Source organism: Maylandia zebra, linkage group LG15 (genome assembly GCF_041146795.1).
Source record: "Maylandia zebra isolate NMK-2024a linkage group LG15, Mzebra_GT3a, whole genome shotgun sequence".
NCBI lineage: Eukaryota > Metazoa > Chordata > Actinopteri > Cichliformes > Cichlidae > Maylandia > Maylandia zebra.
Genome location: NC_135181.1, coordinates 8917033 through 8933634, shown reverse-complemented (window position 1 = coordinate 8933634; position 16602 = coordinate 8917033). Strand labels below are relative to the sequence as shown.

Genomic DNA, 16602 nt, shown 5'->3' with positions numbered 1-16602 from the left:
GCAAGTTTTTACAGATTCATTTCATACCGCACGCATGAAAAGAGCTGGGCTTCTTTTTCAAAGTATTACACATTAGTTGTTAAACAGCCCATAAAATTAGGTAATGTTTCAGGAGAGAGATGCAAGTCATTATTTTTTCATAGGTTTAATCAGAGAACACAAAATAGCTGCTATTGTGAGAGCTATTTCAGTGAAATTCATGACTACATCTGTTCACCTCTTTCCTTATCTGCACTTTCTTATCTATTCTGGTAAAATGTTCTGGAAACATCGTCTGTCACGGGTTCAAGAGCCCTCAATTCTATTAGAGCGAACACATTTGATTGATGGACTCCATCATTTTAATGACATCAAAGCCCAAGAGAGAGACCAAGAGAAAACATGTTTATGAGGAGCATAATGCCAACTAAACACCACTGAAGACATTATTGGAAGATGAAAGCACATCTCTTTTCATCTGTGGTGATGTGCTTGTTTTTTGTTTGTTTTTTTGTCCCAGAGGGCCATGCAGGGTTATCGCTATCAAATGCTAATGATGTGTTGCCTTCTGGGGGGATCACTCATTAATCTGTGTGCGAGCCACTGTTTCCCTTCATTATTACTCTAAGCCAGCAGTCATGCACAGGAGGAGGAGCGAGGATGATTTGGCCTTTAAACCTCTACCCCTCGCGTCTTGTCATCTTGCGTTAACATGAAGCTCTTTTCAGGGTGATGTTTCTTATCAATCATTCTCCAGTGTGAGATTTTCTTAATGGCGATCCTTTCAGTTGATTGGCTGACAGACTGCTGTGTCGATGTTTGGCTTTGCCTCATAACTTAATACGCTCATCCTCAGTTGATGAGTTTATTTGGATGTTGAATAGATAATTCATTCACGGTAAAGAGCGAAATTAACATAAAAAACAGCCTAAATAAATGTGTGTGTGTGTGTGTGTTGCCGTGTAAATGTCTTTCAACACGGCCTTCAGATGCAAAGAAAGCCAATTAGAGCGACAGAGACTAAATACATACAGATGACTGTGATAGGATCAGTGCGTGACAGAATGGTTAGCTGTGTGGATTTCTGTGTAATTGCTCAGACTGATATGTGATTTATGAAGAATTTGTGAGCACAGCTGTGAACAAGGTGGAGAACATACAGCATTTGTGAGTATATTATTTTTTGGCCATAGGCAGAGCGGCATGTTGCCTTCTTTTTATTTTATGAAAACAGTTTAGGGGAAGTTGGGAGAAACTAGCAGTATGCAAATAAACCCTTTTTACTTTAAATGCAACTTAAGACTCAGTGTTGACATTTTGTTATTAAGTACTTTGATATACACTACTGTTTCCGGTGAGTTCACCAGGACTATTCTCAAATACCTCTATGAAAAATTTCCAGAATTTTCAAAGCTATCATGCATTATACTGTAGATACATTACAGAATGCTATACTGTGTAACACTGACATCTGCAGGATGATAGGAGTATAAAAGAACTGCGGCACTGTGCCCTGTGGCCTTTCAGTTTTTCACTTCCCACTTTAATTTTTTAAAAATACACATGTATTTGCATTTTCATATTTGATTTGCATTGTCCACAAGGTGAAAAGAGTAATCTAATTACAGAGAATAAATAATCTATATAATTGATTTCCAAGACACTGCTGGTATTAACCAGTATGAACTGAAATTAAACTACTATTAACACATTCATGCTTGCAATCATTAAAAAAACAACAGCAAGAAAATGTAAAACACTGATACACTGTCGCTGATGCTGACATAGCACCTGCCATATCTGATATTAGTATGCATGGGACAGAATTCATGGATCATATGAGAGATTAAAAATGTTGAAACGTCTTTGGGTCTTCTGCGAGGTTAAAGATTAATTTGTATTTATAAGGAAAAAGTCCAGTGGTCAGGCATATTAAAAACATTTCAACTGGCTTTACAGGCTATTTTAAAACATATTCAGTTTTATATTACAAATGTCAACATAAAATCACCTGCCATATTTTTTTTAAACAGACATGGCAGACATTTTTAGATATAATGCATGTTTATTCTCATGTGCTCTTATTGAATAAGATTAATAATAATGTTTTATATATTTTAAGAATACTTGAAGTTGTTTTGGTTTTTATTTACCATCACTATTATGTTAAATGACAATTTCCCTCTCCCTCAAAATTCAGAGGCGCTCAATCAGCAATAACAACAAAAAGTAAATTTCAAACGGATGTATTTCAGGAGGAAAAATGTGAAGACAACTACTAACTTGGTATGCGAGACTGTTCTAGCTTTGTGGCATTTTAGGAATGCTGACGCACACTTCCTGTTTCCTGTCCATTCAGGAAATGGCAGAGTTTCACCCCTTGGCTAACACAGCCATTCCAGTCTCTTATCACTAACTGTCTGTGCTCCCCCTGGGAAGGCTCAGTTGAAGACTGCTGTAATTTAGTAGTTAGCTGCTTTTAAAGGCTTCCTATGGGTTGCCGTTCAAAATGGGGGGTATGTTCGGGTCAGTCACCCCTTTCATCATTTTAACATGATCGAAACTAGAGTTAGTAACTCAGTCTACACATTGCTGCCATTTGTTTTCACGAGGGAGGTGATGTATTTTAAAGTTCTTTTTATTTTTGTTTCATCCAGAGTGTTAGCTTTACTTTCACACTTAAGATGTCAAACGTCTTTTTTAAAAAACAAAACAAAACACAAACGCTGCTATTTTCTCTAATGATCGGTGAACTGAGACACATCCTCGTTGTCTCAAACACCAAACTGTAAAAAGTGATAGTCACCACTAAAGCCCTACATGAGAAATGCTTTTACAGCATTGTAATTTCAAATTTTTGATTTAAATACAAGAACTACAAGTTCTTATTTACAAAAGACATAAATGCAAGAATAACGTCTCTTTGCTAAGCACTTAAAAAAAATCTGCTGAATTACTTATTTTTTTTAGAAAAATAAAAAAAAGTGCAAAGTATTGTGCATGTAATCTCAGGGTTCTAGTTTCTGTACCATGCAAATGTTTAATCTGCAACTTTACCTGTGCTGACTTCTCTGGGTCCAGATGTTGCTTTACAACATGAGTGAACTGTATTTGTATATCCATCGTCCTAATACGCATCATACATCAGTTCTAAGAATGCAACCTTATGCTCCATCGAGAAAAGGCGCTGACATGAAGCCGCGTTGCATATCTGACTGATATCCGCTACAGACAGAAGAAGCCATGAATATCTTTAACATTCACTTAGAAGGCAGGTGTGAAAAACGTATCCATCACTCTATTTAAAAGAAAAAGTATCATCAAAAAGCTATGTGGTCCTTTATCCATTCAAGTCATGGTTTTTTAAGAGATTTCATTGTCCACAACGAAAAACATTCTCTTTTTCTGTCATCACGGCTGCATCTCATATTGTCCTTCCGTGGCAATAAAAAAGTCGTTGAGAGTGTTCTGAAGATATTCAAAAGTCGGTCGGTCGTCAGGCTTCTGCTTCCAGCACACCATCATGATATCATACAGTTCCTCTGGACAGCCGTCTGGACATGGCATCCTGTATGACCTGTCTAGACTCCTGATCACCTCTGGGTTCGTCATACCTGATGAAGAGAGAAAAAAAGCATGCACTTTGACAGATACTTTGTAACTTTTTTTTTTCATAAGATAGCAAAGCAATATTTGAGCTGTTTTCTGTGAATATGAAGTTATTTCAAATAACCCATACCTGGGTATGGTATTCTTCCGTAGGTGACTATTTCTGTCAGGAGGATCCCAAAGGACCAGACATCCGATTTGATGCTGAACGTCCCAAAGTTGATGGCCTCTGGAGCCGTCCATTTAATGGGAAACTTAGCACCTGATTATTAGACAAAAGTAAAAGGAAAAAAATGGAAGGAAGTTGTGTTACTTGTTGTTCACTGTGAAGGATATGTAGGTGTGTTCGCATTTGTGTAAATGTTTATTTTCCTTTTAATGTGGGATGATTAATGGGCAGGAAATACTCTGAAATAATGAGAAAGCTTTCCATTAGAGAATTTACAGATCATTCTGTCGCTCTGATAAATCTGTGGGTTCTATTTTCTTGTTTTTTTTACAAGATTTTCAATCACTGTGACAGATTTATACGTTTTTAATTCACAGAGTTAGACAAAATGTAAATACAATTCCAAATATATATTGATATTAGAATATACACTTGTATACACCTGATTGAAAATTATGGGCATTGTACTCACACTTTTATAACATACTTTAAAAACACAATATGCTGTTTTAAAAATAATTGAAGCAATCACTCTTTACTAATTTTGGTAGGGGAGGAGGGTGAGTTTCTGCTAACAGAGGAAATGACCTTCAGCTCAAAAAAGGATTTCGGCAGCTGCGCTTACATGTGAAGTGGTGATTGAATGCTATATGTGCTATATGTGCCTTTTTCAATTAAAGTTAAGCTCAGATGATTAAATGAAATCACATTTTTTCTATTTTACACATTCGCCCTCACACGCGCACACACCAAGCAGTATATCGCTCCCGACGAGCATCAACAAGAGTGCTTTGAAACAATTTCAAAAATCTTCCTTATAATGAACGACGCATCGTGCTGCGTGCACTCCTGTGTGTACCACCGCAGTCATAGTCACAAACCCCGTAACTCAGTTCAAACATGGTTTTACTGCTTTGCTTTTTTTGAAACAAAAGTAAATATAACAAAATCTCAGCAACTATAAGCTACGGAAACCTGCCCACCAAAAATCAGCACATACCAACCAACTCATTGCAATAGAGCATGCATGCTGCTGCAAATCCAGAACTTGCCCGACACAATGAAACGAACGCTACAGTATTAATGCACAAGTGCAGGCTAGGAGAAGGACGCAATAGAAATAAGTAATGTGAAATTACCAATTTTAAGTGATGGTTTCTTAATCTGTGAAACAAATCAAGTTATTAAAAAAAAAAATCAGTATCTTAAACAAAAAAGGTCAAAATTTCTGTGTAGACATTTTTTTTTAACGTTTCCACTACTTAATATGATTTAATTATCTGTTAATTATTGAGCACTTTGGTTTAAAGTTAAGAATTGAATTCTATATTCTGCTGTATATTAACTAAAGGCCCTCTTGAGACATTTATCAGACACTATTGATTGTCGTCCTTAATGTTGAAAACTACAGAAAAATACATTATATAAAAACAACCTATATTACTAATAGAAGAAGGAAAACTTGGGTCATAAATTTCTAAAGGAGATGGAAATGTGTCTTCAGACAAGACATCAGCGTTTCTTTGTGACGCGAGTGTTTCTAAAATCCTGTTTGTGGCACCGGAGGCGCGTTTACGTCAAAACTACTGCACCTTCTTGAGCCGTGTATTCTGACTCGATGATTCTGGCCAGGCCAAAGTCTGCTATCTTGCAATGCAGCGTCTCGCTGACCAGTATGTTAGCTGCACGCAGATCACGGTGGATGTAGTTCTTCTTCTCAATGTACGCCATGCCTTCAGCTATCTGGTATATCCAAAGAAATAGCAGATTTGTTAGATCAAATGTCAATTCAAGAAATGTTGGTTTTCCATCGTAAAAACACACAAGACAACAGCACATCAGTTTGATAGGAATCTGAATGTCTTATAAAAGCCGAGCACATGCAATGAGGCCTCTACAGCGAGCTGTATGTGTTAATACTTATGTTCACATTGTAAAAAAAAATGACAGTAGAGTGGGTTTAACAGGATGTGCCAACTCTCAGGAAGTCAAAAGTTTTTTGGAGGGCCAAAAGAGTTCTGGGGGAGCTCACTGTGGATGGAAAAATAGCATGATTTCCTGTCCGGATGTTAATAATTGACGTAGGGTGAGGCTTTCAAATCAGACAAGCAAAAGCACCACCACAGAAACCACATAGCATCTGCTGACAGTTTCCGTGTGTGTGATGCCAAAGCGCATAGTATATGGTACTTTCAAAATGTTACTGTAGAGCAGCAAGAATGTAAAAATAGACATTGAGGTCAGCCAGATGGCTAGTGTATTTGTTTTTTAACAAAGCATACACTCATCTTTTAATTAAAGATTAAAGTCACGCTGACTATCACAGTCAGAAGCAGCAGAAGAGACACAAATGAAAGAATTATGGAAACACTCAGAGCAAAAAGAAATGTTTTGGCATTTACAAGATTACAGTATCAGTGACTGTTATCGCTGAAAATGTCATGCACACACGATAGTTAACTGAAATCATGTAACTGAATTTCTTTATTAGAAGTTTCCTACCTGTGCTGACATGTCGATCAGCTTATTTAGCTTTAGCTTTTTCCCTTCGTCTGTTTTTAGAAAGTCTAGAAGACATCCTGCAAATAAAAAAAGAGAAGCACATATTATCTGAAACTACTGTGGTTTAATTGAAACTTCTACCTACATATCTCCTAACAGAAAAGCTCTGTAATGTTCCAGTTGTTGTTGGGGGCTTTTGGATTGGTGCACATTTTGAAAAATGAAGATACGGCAGAGTGTTTAATTGTCTAGCCGTTAGCCATAATAAGAGCCGTCTGTTCAGTCTAAAGTGAGTCAGTACAACAAGCACCAGTCTAATCAAAACCCAAACCAAAGATTTTAATATTCATTTCCTGGTGAAGTCAGTAGGTGTGATATTTAAATTAGCTTGCCTTTACTACAGAATCTCATTTAGCACACCAATACACCGAACATTAAGGCCTTAAGCAATAGCCATATAATCAAACAGTTGCAAAAGACGAATATTAAAAGAGTCACAAATATTGTTGTTAATGTGTTTAGATAATACATTATATTCCTCAACTTTGGGATGAATATAAAAAAGAAAAAGTGTAACATATATCTCATGTCATCTTATGTTATCTTAATGTCCACGTGTATATATTTTTATATATATTTTGGCGTAACAACTCTGCGATCGGCCCTGGCGCAGATGTTTTTTTACGCCCCCACCTTGTTGTTACCGTAGCGGCTATGACTGTGAACTTCTCTATAACATTTGCCAAAAAATGGTTGCATAGTTGACGTCAACAGGTTCGCACACATTTCCGCAAATGATAAAAGCAAAGTCAGGAAGAACAAGTAATATGCTTCAAAGCATGTTTCCCACCAGTGATACGCTTCAGAAAAGGAACCAACTTTTAATCAGTTGCAATTGGGTAAAATTCAGTTCATAAGTTAAATGCTTTCTGCATGAGTAAAGTTAGGCCTTGGGTGACAAACATCCGTAACTTGTGCTATGGTTTATTTTATCAGCGATATCAACTGGGCGCCTCCCACCTTCCAGGCGCTGTGGCGCTGTGGTACACCACCAGCTGCATCGTTAGAAGGTTTGCATTTTTGCTAAATTTTGTATGTTATCAACACTCTTTTTGGTTTAGTACTAATTGGGAAGTGTCAGGTATTACTGTTTTATTGAATGATACAAGTTAGTTGCCAGTTTATCAGTACTGGAATTTGTAATGACGACTGAAAATTTAAAATGTAAAGAAGAGAGGGGAGAAAACACCCTTCAGCAGAGAGCACTCTGCAACTTCCCTGTTGACAAAAAACAACAATAAGCTGATCCAATCAGAGTGAAGAGTGTAAATGATTAAATAAATAACAAGTGTTATGCAAATCTGTTTGTATTTCGTGTCTCTGGAAGAAAAACAATATTGGCTGATATGTTGGAATATCAGATTTACAAATCACCAAATGTTGGTGTTTGTATCAATCTTAAAAATCTTATATTTGGTTGGCCTATAGAATTAAGACTAACCAAAAAATCGCTCTTTGCCCACAGTTTCGAACTGCTTCCAAAAAGATATTTTTGTTTATTGGAAACACTTGTGTTGTTCGGACAATCAAGACAGCCCTTAATGCCACTGCGACTATGTTCTTTAATATTTTCAAGTAAATTGTTTTAAAAAACAATCATGAAAATCAGTACCAGATTACTTCTGTTTTAATTTATTGGTGAAAGTCCAATTTGTACTACATTATATATATATATTGTAGTTAATATTTAATTATTAGCAACTCTTAAAACTCTTCTTTGTTTCACTTACCATTGATCATAAATTCGGTGACAATAAGAATGGGCTCCTTAGTGACAACAGCATGAAGTCGTACCAGTCGGTCATGCCTCAACTGCTTCATCAGGTTGGCCTCCTGAAGGAAGGCCTCAGGCGCCATTGTCCCCTCCTTTAAGGTCTTAATAGCAACCTTCTGGGTGTTCTTGTAGTAACCTGCCAAATAATTCAAACAGAATGCTTTATTGACTTTGCCGTCTTGGTTTATTAGGTGTCTTCAAACAGTTTGATCGGTGGCTTTCCCTTACCCATCCACACTTCCCCAAACTGTCCGGCCCCCAATTTCTTCACCATTTTCACTGTCTCTCGAGGAATCTCCCATTCATCATGGGCCCATGGCTGCTGAGGGGCCATAGGCTTACAGGGAGCATACAGTCGCTGACATAACCCATCTGCCGTGTCTGCACCCAAATACGATACATTCAGATATAACAAACAAAAATCTTTTCCATCTTTCTTTGCACAAGTGATAAATATAGTTACAGAAACTATACATCTCATCTTTCATTAGATAATTCTAAAAGCATGTTTGTTCGTGCATTTCTTTTTCATAAGTTGATCTTTGAGACAACCTTTCTCAAGATCTGGCCTGCTTATCTTGTGGTTTAGTCGCAGGAGTGGAAAGACTATCACTCCTCTCACTCAGGAAATGCACAACACATCACAAGGGTCGAACTTCCCCCTTTAATTCAAAGTCACTGCAGATGTTTTAGAATTCAAAGCAGCAAGCTTAATATGAGTCCAATTAATGCAAGATGCAGGTTTTACAATTATAAATGCTGAATTGGAAACATGGAAACAGAAAATCCTGTGCATAGATATGGTTTCTTAAATTATACATCTCTGAAAATACAAACTTTTTGAGGGTGGAGATGTTGTATTTGTAGTTGTTACTTACGGGTATAGTATTGAACCAATTCCTGTAGGGTCGGGAACGTGTTGGAAGGGGAGATGTAGTAGCCACCTTTGTCCAAACAACGGATTTTGTAATGTTTTACTACATCTCCTCTTTCTCCTTCATAATCTTTGACTGACAGCGAGAATGACCCTGAGAGGGGAAAAAAGGACATTTGGGTTTATTGACCACAATGAAAATAAATAGAGGTAGCTGCTAAAAATGTGAGTTGTGGCATGATCTCGGAAAGATACTGATGGTGGTCACCTTTACAGGTCTCACTCTCTCGAATTAGAAAGGATCCTGGTTTATTTCCGGGTGCTAAAAGTAGCCTCTCGGTTTCTCTTCTGCCCAAATCCTTGAAAAACCATCTGCAAGAGAGAGCACCACAAAACCACAGAAGTCACTCTTCCTGAATATAATAATACAAAAACCCCGTATAACAGCATTAATCAATCAATAGATGTGTGCTACATTTCATTTCATAATATTTCAAGCTTACTTTTCCACTTCCAGCGTATCTGCTCTGGCTACATAATTCGATGGTATCAAGCCTTCTTGTCCAGTCGTCAGCAGTCGGGCCAGCCACCATTCTCCGGTTCTGTACACCAGACAAACATGCCGAATTCATTTTATTTCTCTGTGCGCTTTCTTTATTGTCACTTTCACTACTGTGGGAACCATAGAACGAGACTTACTCTTGCAATACTTTAAGTTTGTCTCCCTTTCTGAAAGGCAGATCACTGTCGTTGGTCGCTTTGAAGTCGTGTTGTGCAATAAATATAGTGTCATCTAAAGGAAAGAAGAGCACAGAGTTTCTTTAAAAGTGTATTTTTAATCTAATTTTTACCTGACGTGATCCTGTGTTCTAACATGCGCAATTTGTGGCGATATTGTTTTCATTCTCCGAGCAACCGCTGTGTTATTTTACATCTGTGACATTAACATTACTTTCATGTGTTTGCAATCTCATCTATTCCCCAGAAGAGAACAGAGGAAATTCAACCAAGATTTTGATCACAAAACTGTAGCTCTTATTACTGCCACTAATGTCTCTTAACGCAGCAGCAGTTGGGTCCGTGAATGCAGGCCTGTCACTTTCCACTATGATGGTTGATATATGCAAGGAAGTTTGTGATTACCATTATTTGTATAGGCGTTTCCACTTCGTCCCTTGAAAGAATTGGGAGGAAAAAAAGAAGACTTTGATTATGTCCAGTGTGTCAAGTAAACCTTTTGAGGTAATTAGAGTAAAATTAGTTTCACATCCGAGTAAATCTTTTTAGTGTTTTACTTACTATATGGTTTGATGACGGGGAGGCGTGTGATTTGTGTTTTCCTTTGCGGAATCCTTCTTCTTTTTCTTGTTTCTCGCCACTGCAAGTGCAGCCCATCCTGCGTGTTTGGTGGAAACCTCTTTTAGCTACGTTACATGACGCTAACATTTACTAAAATCACATATCTAATTACAGAATGCACTGTTTAGTGTAGTATCAGTAAACAATGATCCAATAAGTTTCTGGAAAGAGATTCACATAGCTACAATGTGCTTATTACTTTGCTGTTACCTGATCAAACAGATGAGCTTTACTGCTGCTGTTTTTAGTCTCCACTCCTCCCACTGCAGGGCCTGCTCTTTGACTTCATGCCCGGTGCTGGAAAATGACATCTAATGACTCAAAATTGCTAAAATGTATTTAGTGAGCGTCTCTTTAGGTGTATCGCTTGGTAACAGGTGACCCAAGAAAAATAATAAAATTGAAACAAGAAAACAAAAAAACTAAAACTGGCTCTCAAAAGAGGAAGTGAAAATGTGTTTACAGCTCTTTACCATTGCATTAGCATGTACAGTTTACGGTGGGGCTTCATTGTCATGTTCCAGTTAAAAATAGAGGAAAAGAAAACGGCTAAAAATAGCTAAAAACACACTGGTGTAGAAATGTCACCAAACTAAGTGATGGTGTTAAACAAGAACTGTTGTTTATCTGAAGCAAGTTGTATGAGGTGTTAATGTTAAAAGTTAAAAGTGTTTTTTAGATCACAAAGTCAAATATAGTTGATGTAATGTGTATTACAGAAGCTAAAGATAATGACTGCACATGCAAATACACAACACTGATAAAATAACGATGTAGCAGATTTGGACTGTGTGTGTTTTATACTGTAAGCGTAAGTACCGTATTATGAATATCGATGGTTTAATTACGTCTTAAAATGGAAAATTACACCTAAAACAGCAAGAGCAGTGCTTTAATATTCAGTGGTTTGTAATAACAAAATGTCATGTGAAGAAATGCATGACTTTAGGGAGGCTTTACACAAACCGTTGACTTATGGATTTCACCCAAAAGAAAGTGATAATTGGAATGAAAATTAATAATAATAATTAGTCTTGATACTTTTGCCAATTTTCTATCGCACATATTTTATCATCCACGTTATGCGTTATGTTTTGTTTAATTTGTGATGTGTTTTACCAACATTGTACAACATTATTTAAATAAAATAATACTTACACTATTATGTTCACCACTACCTCACAATATCTAGAAATTCTCAGTCCCTGTCACTGCTCTATAACGTCATATTTTCATTCAGCAGATAAATACCTTTAGCTTGTCTTTGGCTCGTGTCTTCAGAAGTACTCCAGATGCAAAATGTCTTCAATTTCCTCATTGAAAACTGAGTGCTTGTCAGTGTGTCACTCTCACTCACTCATTTTGGTTTGGAAAGTTTCTCTCTCTCTTTTGCTCTGCTCTAATTTCTCTCTCTCTCTTGCTCTCGCTCTCTCTCTCTCTCTAACAGTGAAGACCAGGACCTCCCCTTGGGGGTTACATTCAGTTTACTGGAAACAGACAGCAGTTTGCTTTTTTATCTGCTCTCTTATATTTCTCCCTTGATTCTCAGGCAGATGATCTACCTACAGAGTGCAAAAATAATCTTCTGATTAAACTTCACTTGCAGTAGTTACTCCGCCCCAGTCCTGCAATTAGTAAGTGAGCACAACTGATAACTGTATTTCATCTATTAAAACTCACAAATGTATGGTCCTCAAAGTTATTGGTCAAGAAGGACTTTAGGTTAGTTATCAGTAGAGCTCGTTGTACTTCAGAATGTGTAGATGCGGTCAATGATTTGCAAAATTTGTGCCTGTGATCTTTTTTTTAAAAATGCAAATGACCTTTGGTATCAAATCAACAATGCGATGGAAAAAAGAAACGTCTGCACTGTTTTGTATTGTGTGTCTGGGTGATTGGTGTTAAATGTAGGTGTGGTGGAGTGTTGTCTGCTCAAGTGTATAAGATGCAAGATAAAGAAACAGGGCATAGTTTCCATGACACACATTTCAGTTCCTCTGCTGGCCTCTGCTACTCATATCTTTACCTTTCAGTGTCAAGAAACATGTTTACAGTAATACTGTAAAACAATACACAATTCGAGCCACAAGAGGGAGTGTTTAGCTACTAGTGGGATGTGCAACCACCCTGGTAATATACCCCTTTTATAAATTTTATGCAAGTTTTAATGTCAATAATTGATTGCTATTGTGTTAATTAATATTTTTATTGCAGTAACAATAGCAACAAATGAGGGCCTTGCAGCTCTTCTTTTGCCTATATTGCCTGATGACCACAGAAAACAGTAAAGTGTGAATGTGTATATCCAAAAAATGCACCCAGTTTCAGTCTGTTTCCATGTAATAACAGAGCAAGATTTCACAATTCCCATTTACTGATTTACTGATACTTTTTCATTATAAAGGCTGTATGCAATAAGTTCTATTACACAGGAAACCCCAAAATAGTTAAATATAGTCATATGAAAATGTTATGCCAGCACTCTGTGCAGTACTGTAAAAAACAAACAACACTCATACGGCTTCCATAGCAATAAAGAAGGTAAAGGTAACCCAAGAGCCACATCTGAGACTCTAAATGCCTCATTCAGTGCAGCATGTTTACAAAACAACTGAATAAGTATGGCCGGTTTGAAAAGGTCACAAAGGGGAAACGCTCTTCTCTCTAAAATGAGCATTTTAGGCTTGCAAAGATGGATCTGAATAAACCTAGACTACTTAAATACTGTCTTTTCAACCAACACGACCAGCATGAACATGTTTGGCCATGATGCTTTTGCCAAACAAACCAAAACCAAACACAGCATGTTATCACAAACGCCTCATACCACTGTCTAGTATGGCAGTTGGGTACCTTGCAGGTATCGACTCCACCATGAACTCACCGTTAAACCAAAGTATTTTAGAGTCAAATGTGAGGTCATCTGTCCAACAGCTAAAGTTTGGCTGAAACTGGATCTTGTACAATAATAGCTGGACAATGCACAGCAGCAAACCTACAAGAGTATGTCTGAAAAAATCAAGATGTTTTAGTGACCCAGTCAAAGTCCAGACCTCAAATGCTGTTACAGGATATTAAGAGAGCTGTGCATACACAAATACCTTAATTTCAATTTCAATTTCAATTTTATTTCTATAGCACATTTAAAAGTCACAGGTACAACAAAGTGCTTCACAGACGAGCCATACTTGCAGGTTTACAGCAAAAGAAAACAATCAACAACAAAAAATACAGTTATAGGATGGTACTATTGCAACAAGCATGAACCGGGAAGAAATTAAGCTAAGTAGTTTGAAAGGCAAGCTTAAACAAATGGGTTTTTAACCGTGATTTGAAAGATTGAATAGTTTCCGACGCACGGACATCAACCGGCAGGCTGTTCCACAGTTTTGGTGCAGCAAAAGCAAAGGCACGATCCCCCTTCGTCTTTAGTCGAGACATTGGTTGCATTAGGAGCCCCTGATTAGAGGATCTGAGTGCCCTTGTAGGGATATATAAATTAAGAAGGTCAATCAAATAACTGGGTGCCAAGTTATTTAAGATTTTAAAAGTGTATAGAAGAATTTTAAAAACAATACGGTACTTGACAGGAAGCCAATGGAGGTTAGCTAGAATAGGAGTGATATGATCCTGTCTTCTAGTGCCGCTTAAAAGGCGTGCTGCGGCATTCTGGACTAATTGTAGGCGTTGGATGAGGGAGAGTTGGAGGCCTAAGTAAAGAGAATTACAATAGTCCAGTCTAGAGGTTATGAAAGCATGAATGAGCCTTTCAAGGTCCTTGTGTCGTAGGTAAGGCATTGCCTTCGAAATTTGGCGTAGTTGGTAGAAGCTGGTTTTTACCACTGCAGCCACTTGCTTATCTAATTTGAGGGAACTGTCCAGCACTACTCCCAGATTTCTGACAGTAGACGATAGATGACTGGCATAAGAACCTAAGGTCCCTTAAGAAGCTAGTGTTAACTAGTGTTTTTCATATAAATATTGCAATGTATGAAATGAGTGTTATGACAATGTTCTTTTTCACACGACTGTGTGTTGCTTATAATGACTTCTCAATGCAATACCACCAAATACTTAATAAAGATACACTTTAGGTTAGTGAGTCGAGCATCGATAGGACATCTTTCTGCTGGTATATAAAATGGTTACTGGGCAAAAATGTGGCCATAATTTAATCTTATGTTAGTTAGCTTACTTTTAATGGTTCTGATACTATTGTTGTTTATAGCACTAGTCAAAAGGAGACTTAGGTTTGGCAGTATATATTTTCTTTGGTTTTGTTTTAATGTTGCCTGCAAATAGAAGGGCATACAAGGAATTAATAGGCAGTTCTGAAATACATATAATGTCTGTTTATTTATTGCTTCCCGATGTTCCCCAGTGTTGACACTAGAGGGTGTAACCAGACTTATTCTAATCCCAGATTGTCCTTACAGTAGGTCAGTTCAAAGTTGGGGAATCATTTGTGACTAATTCTTGGCGTTTCTATGTATATATGACCTTTACAATGACATCACCTATAGAAGCATAGTGTTGAACCGTTGTGGATTCCTCTGTGTGATGTATGTGGTGCAGGTGTGCAGATGTGAAATCGAATGCAAACGTGACTTATCTGGGGCAAAAATTTAGCAAGATGGTGTGCGGTCAGTCTATCAAAGTACAACAATGCTTTGGTTTTTCACACCATACAAAACAGTTAACCAGGTCTTTCCTTTTTTCACCACACAATGCACTGCCAAGGGAATTCACCCCTCTTCTTCAGAGTGAGACAATAAACACAAAACAATATGTCCTTGAGTTATCTAGCAGTAATTATGACCCTTTCATGTCTCCCGTGCATGCTAAATTGCTATTAAATATTGAGAATAAATCAAAGAACCGTATAAGGAAGATATCAGTCACAGTATACTGTAACCTATAAGTGCACCGAACAATAAATCTTGCAACACCGGAAGTGTTTGTTTCCTATGGGGGGGTTTATACAACACACAACGTGGGGATATTACTCTCTGGGCAACACTTCACAGGTTTTTGTTTGGACCACCTGTGCTGTGTGTGGGGATTGTGCTATGCTGTAGTTCACTGAAGGAACAACCTTGCTTCACTGTACACACATGTACACACATTTACACAAAGCAACACACACACACAGGCTGCAGGTGCATGGTGAGTGTTATTGAGTGCGTCCTGGTTACTAACTGCCGTTTCTCTTTATACTCTTTTCTTCTAGTTTTCCATCAGCCCTTGTTTTCTTCCCAGGGCTTGGCGGATGCTCGTGTACAGCTCTGTTGGGGTCCCCAGACATTGCATCCTGCCTGCAGAAGGGTCATAAGTGGCCCCACAGGATAACCTGAACAACAGTGGGAAAGAAAGGGAGCGTGGGTCTCCTTTAGTAAATGCACTTCTGACCACCTCTGTGCCAAAAGTATACATGCTGCCAATAGATACTTTCAACTCCCATTATTAATGTGAGTGTGCACTGCGTGTGACTGCAAATGTGCGTGTTTTATAATTGTGTGTTAGTGGGGGTGGGGGTGTTTTCAGAAAAGCTCTACAGTGATTTCTGTGCAGCAAGCTAGTGTTGTTTCAAATCTTACCATAGGTTTTATTTATTTAGATACACAGACAGACACACATCCACTCACACGTGTACTTTTTGTCCATTTTTGATTGTGGTCCCCACAAGATGAGTAATACCTAGATCACGCACATTCACACGCACGCACTTTCCTCAATTTTGATCCCCCTCCGCATCAGAAGTGGCCCCTCTTTGACTTCCTCTCAGTGTGGGAACCTTTTTTATCCTCTGTCACACATAGACTGAGAGAAGGTCTTTCTGTTACATTTGCCATAAAAAGACAAAGTGATTGTCAATAAAGAAGGAACAATTGAGCTCCCCCGATGTATTGAAAACCTTTTGCTGTACCTCCAGGATGTTCATGAGTTTTAGTTGAGCTTCAGTTTTCCTTGTACTATTTTCCCATATTATGCTCTTTGTACTGCAGACATAACACACCACTGGTTCAGCTGTATTATAGCTTCATTTGTCAAATTCACTGTAATAGCACTTTTAATCAGACAGTATACTGTATATAAGATAGCAGCTATAATTTGCTGAATTCAGCATGTTTATCTAGCAGTTATTTCTTCCTTTGCATATTTAAGGTGAAAATAATGCATGACTATAAGATTCTAAGTTACCAGTAGCTGCACTGCCCTTAATTAAAGGCTGCTTATGAAACTTTCAAAAAACACATGCAGTAGGATTTTGCATTA

The 16602-nt window shown here is 37.7% G+C and overlaps 2 protein-coding genes across 2 annotated transcripts in view; one reads left to right on the top strand and one right to left on the bottom strand.

The window, feature by feature from the left end:
* si:dkey-71h2.2 (low density lipoprotein receptor adapter protein 1) overlaps window positions 1–16356 on the top strand; it is a 104648-nt gene extending 88292 nt beyond the window's left edge. Inside the window, exon 9 of the mRNA XM_076873819.1 lies at window positions 15557–16356. Within this exon, the coding sequence (XP_076729934.1) occupies window positions 15557–15680 (124 nt within the window). The 3' untranslated portion in view covers window positions 15681–16356. The remainder of the gene's footprint in view (window positions 1–15556) is intronic.
* blk (BLK proto-oncogene, Src family tyrosine kinase) lies at window positions 1507–11669 on the bottom strand. Its single transcript, XM_004541898.3, has 14 exons — window positions 11578–11669; window positions 10537–10623; window positions 10267–10363; window positions 10111–10141; window positions 9667–9760; window positions 9471–9569; window positions 9236–9339; window positions 8972–9121; window positions 8322–8474; window positions 8050–8229; window positions 6260–6336; window positions 5350–5500; window positions 3719–3850; window positions 1507–3593 (listed from the first exon to the last, which is right to left on the bottom strand). Exons 3-14 carry the CDS (start codon window positions 10360–10362, stop codon window positions 3391–3393), a joined length of 1470 nt encoding a protein of 489 aa, XP_004541955.1. The 5' UTR covers window position 10363; window positions 10537–10623; window positions 11578–11669; the 3' UTR covers window positions 1507–3390.
* Window positions 16357–16602: the final 246 nt, after the last annotated feature.

What these genes read in the sequence shown, in the direction of transcription:
- blk (XM_004541898.3), bottom strand. Translation starts at nt 10,362, where the DNA reads ATGGGCTGCACTTGCAGTGGCGAGAAACAAGAAAAAGAAGAAGGATTC. An exon ending in CCCCGTCATCAAACCATATA is followed by an intron (nt 10,142 to 10,266) that starts GTAAGTAAAACA and finishes AATTCTTTCAAG; the next exon opens with GGACGAAGTGGAAACGCCTA. An exon ending in AGAATACACGGCTCAAGAAG is followed by an intron (nt 3,851 to 5,349) that starts GTGCAGTAGTTT and finishes TCTAATAATCAG; the next exon opens with GTGCTAAGTTTCCCATTAAA.